Here is a 13,419-nt window from a genome sequence, read left to right on the forward strand (position 1 = left end):
ATTATTTACAATACATAATTGGCAATATTTAAAAAAATACGTATTAAACGGTAACATTTTTAAAAATCGTTGTCCCAACCAGAGAGTTCATCAGGCGGTATAGCGTCATCTTTGGTGAAATGATCAAAGTTAGAAACATCAGTAGGACCATTGACCTGAAAAAAAGTTTTTAAAATAAAATCCAAAGTGAGACAATTTAATAAATATCTTCTTTATGTTTATATTTTGTAGCTTGATTGTTTTTCAATTTTGGTCTGCTTATCCTCATTGGTTTGATTTGTAACATGTATTTTGGCAAACCAAAACAGCAAGGTAACCCAAAATGTCAATAAATGATCAAATTTTTAGATTTATTATTATAAAAAAAAATAATAAAACCGTACTACTGGTGTGACTGGAGGGGTTAGTGTTCTGCTTTCAAGACCTTGCCAGTCGAATCCTTGGAACCACCTTTAAAAATTAAAATATTAATTTTTAATCAAGGCTATTCTCGTGTATTTAATATGTTTATTGTTATTACTTATGCTTTTTTATGTCGGATATTCCACCGTGATATGAGCCTAGCCTTTCTCCAGGCACTTCCCTGCAGAGCCTCTTTATCAGGTTTTGTGCCGTTTTACTCACATGCCTCGGAAAGGCAACACTTTCTATTCCTTTTAGAATGAGCGTGTAAGTTTTCATCGGGTCAGTAGAGGAAAATGGAGGACTAATAAAAAAAAGCCGAATGAATGAATTAAAACAGGCCGTGATTATTAACTTACATTCCAGTGAGAAGCTCATGCATGAGGATTCCGAGAGCCCAATAATCTACAGATCTGTCGTGACCCTTGTTTAAAATCACCTCCGGTGCCACGTACTCAGGAGTGCCACAGAAAGTCCAAGTTTTACCATTATTCGTGCCCAATTTTTTCGCAAATCCAAAATCCACCTATCCAAATGAATATATATCAAAAAATTATTAATAGTAAAGAGTGATATTTCTTACAAGTTTGACGTAGCCCATAGCGTCAAACAGTAAATTTTCAGGTTTGAGATCTCTATAAACAATGTTTCTTGTATGAAGATATTCTAAGGCTAGAATGACGCAGGCGGTTATGAAGCATGCTGTTGTATCATCGAAGCAAGTCCTGTCCCTAAGCAGGCTCCAGACTTCGCCGCCCAAGCATGCTTCCATTAATAAATAGACGTATTTGTCATCTCTGAACGTCTGGTATAACCTTTAAAACAAATTTATTACTTTGGTTCTTTTAGGTTATTATTGAGCATAATACCTGCATACAAAAGGACTTCGGACTGAAAACATAATGTCCCTTTCGCTATAAACATGAGTCTGCTGTTGTGTTTCAACAATATGGCATTTTTTAAGGCACTTTAGAGCAAATACATTTGACGCAGTTGTCACCAGTTCGACCCTTCCAAAACCGCCGACACCAAGGGTTGCGACTATTTGTAAATCTTTAAACTCGACATGTTCGATTTCTGAAACTTAATATTTAACGGTACAGTGCTTTTAAACGATATCCTTTTTTTTATTATACCATTATCAATATCGTTAAAGCTGTTGGCACTTGGTGGCCTGGACAATCTTGCTTTGTCGCCGTAATCTTTTTCTTGCAGCTCACTCAAATCACCAATCAGCAACATGAAAGATCTATAAAATATTCATAAATTTAAATTTTTTTAAAAATTAAAATAAAAAATTTGCCACAAAGACGTACTCTCGATCGAGCGTGAGGCATTCTACTCCTGGAGGTAAAGCGATGACGTTAGCTGTTCGAGAATCTTCTTTAAGCAAAGCCTGTTCTCCGAAATAATCCCCTCTGCTTAATGTTCTGACTTCTTCTTCTTGTATTTCTCCTAGGAGTGAATAAAATATCAGCCAACATAGTTTCACTTCAAAAGTATAAAACTAAAATCTGTCAATTAATTAAGGTTTTTAGTTGAGACAAAAAAGAGTCAGTGTCACGAGCGGGATTCGAACCCACGATCTTCGGTAGATACGCCGCTGCTCTACCACTTGAGCTATCGTGACCTTGATCCACTCAGACACTAACTTTCCATCTCAACCCCACCTTTCGAATTTTCCCTCCTTTTTGCCATTTTTCAAATGTCATTTGTCGCCGATAATCCAATCCAATTACACGACATTTGAAAAATGGCAAAAAGGAGGGAAAATTCAAAAGTGAGGTTAAGATGGGAAGTTAGTGTTCGAGTGGATCGAGGTGAAAGCTCAAGTGGTAGAGCAGCGGCGTATCTAGCCGAAGGTCGTGGGTTCGAATCCCGCTCATGCCATTGACTTTTTTATCTTAACTAAAAACATTAATTAATTATAATATATTAATTGGTCAAGCAGACCATAAAATTAGTGTATATAAAATTAAACTTTACCTGGTAACTTTTGGGTAACTTTGACATTTCCACAGCTAAGAATATAAAATGTATCACCTGTAGCTCCTTGCCTTACAATATACTGTCCTCCTGGGTAAAATTCCTATAAATATTTATCAATATTAATTTTTCCAGGTATTATTAGTAACAATGAAAGAAAAAAGTGACTTCTTATGTATTTTTAAAAAGATTATCTATGTTCAACCATCATAGAGGATTTCATTTTCATTTTAGTATTTTAATAAATTAATTTACCAGTTGCATAGAATCAGCAATTTTGCACAGAAGCGTTTGACTAAGGTTGTGTAATAAAGGCACACTTTGAAGAAAAGAAATACTGTCTTCCAATCTCTGAAGACCAGATCTGAGCATAATATTTTTGAACACTCTTCTGTCCAAAACCCAAACTTCCGCATTTTCGACCACTGAAATATTAAAATTATAAACAAACGTTTAGAAATAAATTTTTTTTTAAAAGTCATACCTCTTATCGAAGCAGTCCTAGTGCAATTGTATAAAATAGCTAATTCGCCAAAAGCTTTTCCTGGTCCTAATGTTCCTAGCACAGCACCTTCTTTTATCACTTCAAACTGTCCAGAGGCAGATACGTACAAATGACTTCCTAAAATGATGATGTTTCTTTTGCAATGAATTTATAATAATAAATTATATTCGTCGTAAATTTACCAGCTTCCCCTTCTTTGATCAAAAAACTCCCTTTTATACACACCCTCGAGTACATACAGTCAACGATATCCCTCATCTGTCCAGGTTCGAGATTTTTGAGAAAATCATTCTCAAGTAAGGCACTTTTGATCAGTTGTTTAGACCTATTGTTCAATTTATAAAAAAGATCAATAGAGACGTCGGATCTAAGGTAACGATTGCATACTTAAAATCCTTGTCGTGCTGAATCAACTGGATATTTCCGGAGGTCTGGTCAGTTCCTGAACTCTCAGCAGACACACCCTGTTTCTTGTTGGTCTGTGTTTGTCCGGCCATCCCTTGCACTTGATGCAGCGTCCTGAGAAATTCATCCTTATTGCAATTGACCGACTGATGTAAAACACTCTGCAACACAATTTAATACTGTTAGTTTTTAGCACGTTTAAATTTAGGCCATGGGAAAAAATATTTCCGAGTTAATTTAATGTTACAAACAAAATTGAGAGATTTTTTCGAAATGTTACAAAATTACACCATTCTATCTGTATTATTATTAATATATATTCATATTCATCTCTAGTATATCTACAGGACAACATCAAATAATGCAACCTCTTTTGAAAGTCTTACCGAGGAAGACTTTAATACTTTTAAAGCAAGTTTACAGCTCCATCATAAGACTAGCATACATTTAGATTCAAAAATCACAGAAAGATAAATACGGCATAAAAAGCTTTTGACAAAACAGTCTTCTGTAGATCCAAATTTTTGAGTGCCTATTCCATGCAGAATTACAGACATTTCGTGGCTTCCTCATCCTAGAGATATAATTTGACTTTCGGCTTTTGCATTCTTGCCCTCAACAACTGCATAATATAACAGACAATTACAGGATGTTATGCTTAAGTCTTGAAAACAGAGAAGGTCATCGACAGATATCATGGTCTATTTTGTAAAACAAAGCCACTCAAAGGATGTTCTCAGTCTAATGCAAAAACAGTTTCTTGAAACGAAAAAATATAAAAGGAGGAATAACCCTTTTTTTATTACAATTAATTAAGGTTTTTAGTTAGGATGAAAAAAAGTTAATGGCACGAGCGGGATTCAAACCCACGATCTTCGGCTAGATACGCCGCTGCTCTACCACTTGAGTTATCGTGACCTCGATCCACTTGGACATCAACTTCCTATCTCAACCTCACCTTATAAGTTTTCCCTCCTTTTTTTATATTTGCTTTGAATCTGTACTGTGGGGGTAGGCACAGGCACATGGCCGAGGAGGCAGGCAGCATGGAGGGACACAGGGGGTATATGGGCAGCATTCTCAAGGATAAGATATTCAATATTCGTACTTTTACTTTATCTTGCACTACCTGCTCTTGATGATGTGCATGGGGTGAGTTACATCCACATCACCGCCACGTCTCGGGCTTGCATTGTTGCCCAGAAGTCCCCCCCACCACACCTGAGTATCAACCAACCCACCAGGTCCCACCACGTTATTTCACCCTTTAAATCAGATTTTACCAATCAATTCTGTTTCCCTTAAAAATTCAAATAATCTTGATAATTAATCTTTTTATGTAAGGTTTTTGGTCGAAATGGATCGAAGTCACGATAGCTCAAGTGGTAGAGCGGCGTATTTAGCCAAAGATCGAATTCCGCTCATGCCACTAACTTTTTCATTTAAACCAAAAACCTTACATAAAAAGATTAATTAATTGAAAGAAGTAATTTGGTCAATAGACCATTAAATATAATGAAATCTTGATATTGTTGTTGCCCTGGAAGAGAAGCAGTCCACTGCGCATGCCCTTCTGTATATCTTACATTCTAACAGTATGTGTTTGACTGTGGTTAAAACTCCACATGTTAAGCACACAGGCGGAGGTTCGCGTGCCATCAAACACCTACGTGTAATCTGCATGTGCCCTATCCTGAGTCTCGCTAGTACACATTTTTCTTTTCTTGACAGCCTGGCTGAGGTGGTCCATAGTTTTAACAGTTCTTAGCTTGTTTTCTCCAATATTAAGCCATTCCAGTTGCCATTTTTCTTTTCTTTTGGTCATCACATGCGTCTTCTTGTGGCACCTCACTTATTTTTTAACCTTCTCTCTCTGGGTACTTTTTGCCACTTGGTCTACCTCAACATTTCCAGATATCCCGCAGTGTCCTGGTATCCTTAAATTTTTGCAGTAAAAGTGAGTAAGGAGTGAGGTGGAGTAACCCTTGGAAGCATTCTTTGAACTTTTTTGTATTCCCCTCTGACTGTCATCTTACAAATTATGCTAGATACTTGGCAGATTTAAGCAGTAACCGTTCTGATGTAGTCGTAGAATTATAAAAATATTTGACACAAATAGAAAAATTCATCATGAAAACAGAAAAGTAGAAGCTAGTAGTATTTCATGTCTACAAAAAATACCATTTCTTGATGAATATTTCAAAGGCAAAAAGAACCAAAAACTTAAGAAGTCTGTTATATAGGCATTACACTTGACAATAAGCTCAACTGGAAAAATTTAATACTGACACTCAGCTAGGCAATGCACACACTGCTGGAAAACTATTATTGGATATTTGCTTAAAAAAGCTAACATCAATAATAATTCATTCAATATGGCAGTATGAATGCGCAATTTGAGTATTATACATCAAACTGCCGTGTAAAAAGGGTACCTTTGTATTATGACGGAAGCTCAGTGTTCGTAAGAAATTCACCAATGCACAAAGATTTGGATTTTTCTCCATGGTTCACCACACAGCCAATTTATTTAAAAATAGAACAAAATTTTACACTTCTGTCAAATAGAAGAAGATTAAAGAGAAAAAAAAATACAAAAACAAACACAAATCTGTGCCTGTAAAAATGTGATCTATCGTTTCAATATTAGGTATCACTTACTTTTATTTAACACATTTATTTTTCTCCTTTAAAAAGTAAATCTTTTAAATATTAAAAAAAAATTCTTGATTTTGTGAGGAGCACTATTGGGTGTTTTACCTGAAAAAACATTTCAAGTGAATTAAATGTTAAATTTAGCCCAAAATAAGAGCAAATTTTATACAAAAGTTAACAAATAATATATATTAAAAAATATTATATTTTAATATGTTAGAAAGTTTAATTGTGCGTGAGATAATTGAAATAAAGATTTATTTTACCCCTATTTTAAACAACCACTTGAATATCCATTTAACTTGAATATAGATAACCAGTTTGGTGTAAATGTGAATCGTGTCACAGTTAAATAGCAGCTAGACATGCAAAGTCGTTTCTTTTTTTAGCCTACTGAATAAAACTCTAAACTAAATAAAACAACTTAACAATTTTCAATAAATGATAAACACATGTACACTAAAAGTCAAGTCAAAAATGGTTAATTTGAGTTAAACAGGGTTATGAGAAATTAAAAAAATGATTATGAAATTAAAAAATTTGATGTTAAAAAGGGTTAATTTACAATTAAAAAAGATTAATCTGAAGTTCAAACGGTTTATTTGAATGTGTGGTGTTTAGTGACTGTCAGTTAATGATTATTTGGAAATTGTGAAATGCGGTCTGGTGTAACATAGGTTTTTAGAAAAACATTTTCTTTATCGTGCCAACGTTTCAATCTTTATTGAGGTCATCTTCAGGGCCTGGGATTTATAAACATTGTTTAAATTTTACAAATACATGTAGGATGTGAAAAAAGAAAAAAAATGAATTTATTCAATGTTACGATTTTAGATTCAATCAAAGTATTTGGACTCACTGACAGCGTTTGGCTTCCATACAGATTTGTCATTCTTATGTGTCGTGTTGAAAGTGCCAGTGAGAAATTGGCTTATATCAAATTTAAAAAATAATTAATTGATTAATGTTAGAAAGGTTAAAAAAATGTTTATTTGATGTTAAAAATGGTTAATTTGAAGTGAAAAAAGATACAATTTAAAGTTGTAAAAAAATTTAAGTACAAAACTGTTTTTGGAGATCAAAAATGGTTTATTAATGTTAAAAAGGGTTAATTTACAGTTAAAAAGAGTTAATTTGAAGGTAGAAAAAGATAATTTCAGTTAAAACGCGTTATTTGAACTAAAAGTGGTTAATTTAATACTAAAAATGGTGAATTTGATATAAGAAAAGTTAATTTGAAGTTAAAAAGGTTTTTTGAAATAAAAAATGGTTTATTGATGTTAAAAATGGTTAATTTGATGTTATAAAATATTAATTTAAAGTAAAAAAATGAAGTTAAAAAGCGTTTATTTGAAATAAAAATTAGTTTATTTATGTTAAAAAGGGTTAATTTGAAGTTAAAAGAGATCATTGAATTTAAAAAGAGTTAATTTGAAGATAGAAAAAGATAATTTCAGTTAAAACGAGTTATTTGGATTAAAAGTGGTTGATTTAATATTAAAAAAGGTCAATTTGATATAAAAAAAAGTTAATTTGAAGTTAAAAAGAGTTATTTGCAATGTAAAAATGTATATTTTGGTGTTAAAAAGGGTTAATTTGAGATTTAAAAATTAAAAAGGTTTTTTTGAAATAAAAAATGGTTTATTGATGTTAAAACGGGTTAATTTGAAATTAAAAGAGATTACTGAAATGTTAGTTTATAGAAAAGTTAATTTGAAGTTAAAAAGAGTTATTTGAAATGTAAAAATGTTTATTTTGATGTTAAAAAGTGTTAANGTCAATTTGATATAAAAACAGTTAATTGGAAGTTAAAAAGAGTTATTTGAAATTTAAAAATGTTTATTGGTTAATTTGACGAAATTAAGTTATACCAGCACTAAATCACCAAATTTATTTGACCTTCCATTTTTATAGTTCCAATTTTTTTCGTTCTTGTAAATGGATTTATTATTTCCATGTTATACCTGTGTTGTATAATGCACAAAAATATATATTATCTGCGAAACCAATTTTTTTTTTCACATAAAAAATACAGCACTAAAGAGATATGGAAGGTGAATCTGAGTTTTGTCCATAAGTAGATGGAAAAGATATATAATAATTTAGTCTATTTTGAATATAAGACAATGTCCATAGAGAAAACAGGAAAATTTGTTACAACCCAAATGAAAATATGTTTTAAGTCAGGTAAGTTGTGTACATCATTGAATGCGAGAATATTAAATAAGCGTTTCGTTAAATTTGACTGAATCAGTCAGTAGAAACAAAAGATATTATATATTTAGACTGCAGTCCGATAAAGCAGCTCTACTTTCGCCTGAATACACGATTTCACATGACTAATTAAAATCCATTGTAGCACACTACAAAAGCTGCCATAGTGTAATGCTGGTAGCGGCGGCTTGTTCCTATCAAATCGGCCATGAACCATTTTCAAGCTTATCACACCCCACGTCCCATTGTATTCAAAAGCCTAGTCTTCTAATTCCTCGCCTAATAACAGCTTATTGGGGTTGGGTTTTTGTAAAATAATTAACAGGTCGGTCTATTGTTGCGCAAATCAATTTCAAAACGGGCCGGTCCTCTTGGTTCGGGAACAGTCAAGATGCTTCAAGCGTCGTAGAAGAAATATTTGCTGAGTTAAAATTTCGACGGTAAAATGTGAATATTGGTTATGTTTTAAAAGTAGGAAACTTTGATAGTTCCGCCGATTGGGTTTTCAGACCAAACAGTGGGAAATTTCACAATTGAGGACGTGACGGACAACATGTGCATAGCGTCATGAATGAAGACGGGGGGAAAAAGTCTCGCGATTGTTGCGATTTCTCGATTTTTTCGCGATTAAAGCTCGTTTGAATGCTCGAAAGAGGTTCGAACCCGGGTTTCAATTCGAATTCAAGGTTGAGAATCAGCTTGCCTAAAATCATACTGGCCGGTTTCGACATGGAATTCAAATTAAAATCACGTCCGGCGACTCGCGCTAGATCTCAAAAGAGATAAAGTATGATTGTGCTTAAACTGGTTCGCCGAATGTGGGTATTTGGCGTAGCCGGACTTGATTGGATACCAATTTTTTAATATGGCGAGTTACCATTTCCTTTATATGTAAGATATGCAACAGTGGAACAACCGGTTTTCGGAAAATATCCTTAGTTCTTCAGTAGTTCTTACTAAATTTAAAAAAATTTGGAAAAAATTTAATAATTTTTTTTCTTCAAAAAACTAGATCCATAGTCAACAATTCTGTCTACTTTTATCATACACCTAGCATAAAAAAAGTCAGAAAAGGGAAATCGATGTGAAATTTGTTTTCAACTCAAGAAATCAAAAATATTGAACCAAATCCAACAAATTCGTTACAGTACAGTTTCACACAGTTCTGTTTGAAAAAAGTAATGCAGGTTTGTATCTCAACGGTCTTAAGATTCCTCATATTTTCCAAAATAACAGGAATTTTTTTTTTCTTCCTGTCAACATTCTAAATAAGTTCACTAGTTTTCGTGGCCCGCTTGACCAATTAATATCGTTCAATTAATTAAAGTTTTTAGTTGAGATAAAAAAGTCAGTGTCACGAGCTGGATTCGAACCCACGACCCTGAAAAATGAAATGAAGTCACGATAGCTCAAGTGGTAGAGTAGCGGCGTATCTTGCCGAAGGTCGTGGGTTCGAATCCCGCTCGTGACACTGACTTTTTTTATCTCAACTAAAAACCTTAAGGTATTGATTTCTAAATAAGTTAAAGTGTAACACAAATCCATCATATTTAGTAGTCAATTGACCGAGTTACATATTTCAATTAATTATTTTTTCCATATAAGTTTTTTGTTGAGATAGAAAAGTCAGTGTCACGAGCGAGATTCGAACCCACGACCTTCGGCTCAATACGCCGCTGCGCTAACCAGTTGAGCTATCGGGACAGAGAGCAGCTGCGTATTGAGCCGAAGGTCATGGGTTCGAATCCCGCTCGTGACACTGACTTTTTATCTCAACTAAAAACCTTAAGGTATTGAATTCTAAATAAGTTAAAGATTAACACAAATCCACCATATTTAGTGGTCTATTGACCAAATTACTTCTTGCAATTAATTAATCTTTTTATGTAAGGTTTTGGTCGAAATGAAAAAGTTGGTGTCTAGAACGGGATTCGAAACCACGACCTTCGGCTCAATACGTCCAACGTCCAACGAATAAATTTATAGCTGCAGTAAAAAAGTCGGTTTGGTCCAAAATTGTAAACATCAAGTAAGGACAAGAAAAAGCACCTCAAGAAGCTGAATTTGAGAACAGATAAAAAAAGGCCCACTTTTAACCATTTTTATCCTCTCTTTTAGGATGGAAGCGAAAACTCTGAGGAACAAGCTACTGGGACTGTCCAAAAATCGAAAACACAATATCACCTGATAACCACATCACATTATAAAGTCACACTATGATCGACAAAAGGGAACAGAAAACTAGGTATATATCAATACTATATACAATGAAACTGCCCTAGTTACAGCAAAACACGATCAAGGGGACATAAACAAGCAGGAGAGATATTCTTATAACAGAGGAATTCTTACACGCTCTCTATAAAGAGCCGAGACAATAAATAACTACAGGAAACTGGCCAAACTTCCAATGTATACATAAATATAATAATATTGTCTGATAAAACTAATGAAATTATACGACCTCTACACTCCAAAGTTACGCTAATAAATAAATTCACTCTCAATGTCGTTAAAAGGGAACAGAAGAAAACATATTTTTCAATACAGAAGCCATGTTGACCAAAATTCATAACATTGAGACCCAAATACTGCCGTACTGGAGCACAATTCTTTTACCGGGGGCATTCAAGCTAATAAATAAATTCACTATTAAGATTCACAAAAGGCAAAAGAAAATAGGGTATTTATCAATACTATTAGAATAAAACAGCCCTATTTACTTCAAAAAGTGGAACAAGTGACAAATACTGTTGTGCTCGAGTACAATTTCGACATCGGGTGGTATCCCTACACGCTCTCTATATGGAGCCAAGGATTGACTAAGGAACTACTTGAGAATTTGGTCATTCTACTTCGAAAATAATCAAACATTTACATAAAGACAGTAATATTATCTCATAAAAAATTATGAAATAACACCCTGATGACACTAATAAGTCACGCTAATAAATAGAATCTTCTCGACGTTCACAAAAAGAAATAGAAAATAAGATACTATACAGAATAAAACAGCCTTCATTATTTCAAAAAGTGGAACACGTGACTTAAATCGCTCGAGTAATATTTTCACATAGGTCCCACAAGCTCCCTGTATGGAGCCATGTCATAACTTAAGAACTACTGGACAAACAAGAAACAGACAAACATCCAAAATAATCGAACATATTATAAATACTATCATATTTTCTGATAACAAATGAAATTACACGCCATGTTGCACTCAAAAGTCACGCTAATAAATACAATCACTCTTAATATTCACAAAAGAAAATAAGGTCATCTATCAATACTATTAGAATAAAACAGACCTATTTACTTCAAAAGGTGGAACAAGTAATTTAAATCCTGTAGTGCTCGAGTAAAATTTTGATATCAGGTGGCATGCCTACACGCTCTCTATACGGAGCCATAGAAAAACTTAAGAAATACTGGACAAACAAGAGACAGACAAACATCCAAAATCATCGAACATATTATAACTACTATCATATTTTCTGATAACAATATTGAAATTACACGCCATGTCGCACACCAAAGTCACGCTAATAAATAAATTCACTTTTAATATTCACAAAAGGTAAAAGAAAATAGGGCATCTGTCAATACTATGTAGAATAAAAACTGTTTTCCTCCACAAATCGGAAAAAAAGGCCCAAATACAGCCGTGCTCGAGCACATTTCTCATATCGGATGGCTTCCTGCACGCTTCCTATATAGAGCCAAGGAGCTTTCAATCAAGGAGAACTCATCGGGAACGTTTCTATACATGCATGATGTTTCAAGTTGTACTGTCTGCTGGTTTATTAACCTGAAATTTTGACAGCCCAACCCGACTAAATTTCAAATAAACCATAGTCAAATAACACTCAGAAAATCTTAACAGTTTTATTTTATTTATTATTTTAAATGTCAATAAGAATGGACTATTTTATGCGGTTTTTTCCTAGTCAAATAATACTAAAATCGTCAAAAATTAACGAAATCTTGTATCATTAGCAATTAATTTAAACGCATATTAACAAACTAAGAAAAAAAGTTTATGATTTTTCTAATTAAATCGCTTGCGTTTTATATGGATATTACTAAATTAAACATTATTTCAACTAACTAGTTACTATGTCTGAACTATTTATTTTGGACAGACTGTATGTTTTGATAAAGTTGATAATAATAATAAACTTGTTTATTTGTTCTCGTCTTAAGATAAGCCGCAAATAGTGAACACATAGTCATAAATAAATTGTTCGTCTGAAGAAAAATCGATGTGGAAATATAAAATGAAAATCTACGCCTTTGTTTGTGTACTAGTCTCAACTATGCCAGAATAAAATATAGTAAGCAGAATGGTCAAATGTTAAAGTTTAAATTTTTTTAATGGTAAATTTAATGTTGTATATCAAAATTATGGAATTAGGGTACTCCACACAATTTGATTTCTTCTTACATTGGTGACCGATCGCATATAGTTAAAATCAATAATGTACTAAGTAAATCTATAAATGTTAATTTTGGTGTCCCTCAGGGTACGGTGTTATGCCCATTACTTTTTACACTGTATATAAATAACATTTTTTCGTTTAAGTCTGATGGAATTCCTTACTGTTTTGCCGATGATACGGCATTCCTTTTTCAATCTGACTGTTTTGACAATCGTATGAAATCTTTCTTTCATTAGTTTTCAAAAAGGAGAAAAAATTCAAAAGGTGTGGTTGAGATGGGAAGTTAATGTCTGAGTGGATCGAGGTCAGTATAGCTCAAGTGGTAGAGTTGCGGCGAATCTAGCCGAAGGTTCGAATCCCGCTCATGACACTGACTTTTTTATCTCAACTCAAAACCTTAATTAATTGAAAGATATTATGAATACTGTTTCAAAAAATTTCTTTCTAAATAAACAATGGCTAGATTGATACTGCTTATCAGTCAATATTAATAAATGTTCATTAGTAACTTTTAATAGTGGTAAAAGAGAACATTTAGCAAGTATTAAATGTATTACATTTCATTCTGTTCAATCTTGTAATAAATTCATTACATTTCGTGGTCCGATTGACGAAATAACATCTTTAAATTAATTAATCTTGATGTAAAATATTGGTCGAGATAAAAAAGTTAGTGCCACGAGCGGGATTCGAACTCATGACCTTCGGCTCAATACGCCGCTGCTCTAACCGCTTGAGGTATCGTTGAGAGCAGCATATTGAGCCGAAGGTCGCGGGTTCGAATCCCGCTCGTGACACTGATTTTTTTTA

At 33.3% G+C, this 13,419-nt stretch overlaps 1 protein-coding gene across 4 annotated transcripts in view; it reads right to left on the reverse strand.

Moving 5' to 3' along the window:
* The window catches only part of LOC106663991 (cGMP-dependent protein kinase, isozyme 1-like), an 85,918-nt gene continuing 72,499 nt past the window's right edge, over positions 1-13,419 (reverse strand). For 3 of the 4 annotated variants that reach the window (XM_014389287.2, XM_014389285.2, XM_024226643.1), the window contains exons 3-15: positions 3,281-3,459; positions 3,076-3,218; positions 2,873-3,010; positions 2,644-2,813; positions 2,389-2,491; positions 1,719-1,857; positions 1,539-1,651; positions 1,272-1,485; positions 986-1,217; positions 762-928; positions 521-706; positions 384-450; positions 1-155 (exon numbers count right to left, since the gene is read on the reverse strand). In XM_014389287.2, the coding sequence (XP_014244773.1) occupies positions 60-155; positions 384-450; positions 521-706; positions 762-928; positions 986-1,217; positions 1,272-1,485; positions 1,539-1,651; positions 1,719-1,857; positions 2,389-2,491; positions 2,644-2,813; positions 2,873-3,010; positions 3,076-3,218; positions 3,281-3,459 (1,947 nt within the window). In that variant the 3' untranslated portion in view covers positions 1-59. The remainder of the gene's footprint in view (positions 156-383; positions 451-520; positions 707-761; positions 929-985; positions 1,218-1,271; positions 1,486-1,538; positions 1,652-1,718; positions 1,858-2,388; positions 2,492-2,643; positions 2,814-2,872; positions 3,011-3,075; positions 3,219-3,280; positions 3,460-13,419) is intronic. The other variant, XM_014389286.2, reaches the window with a different exon arrangement.

This window comes from Cimex lectularius, unplaced genomic scaffold (assembly GCF_000648675.2).
Source record: "Cimex lectularius strain Harlan isolate CLEC.00 unplaced genomic scaffold, Clec_2.1 scaffold26, whole genome shotgun sequence".
Taxonomy (NCBI): domain Eukaryota; kingdom Metazoa; phylum Arthropoda; class Insecta; order Hemiptera; family Cimicidae; genus Cimex; species Cimex lectularius.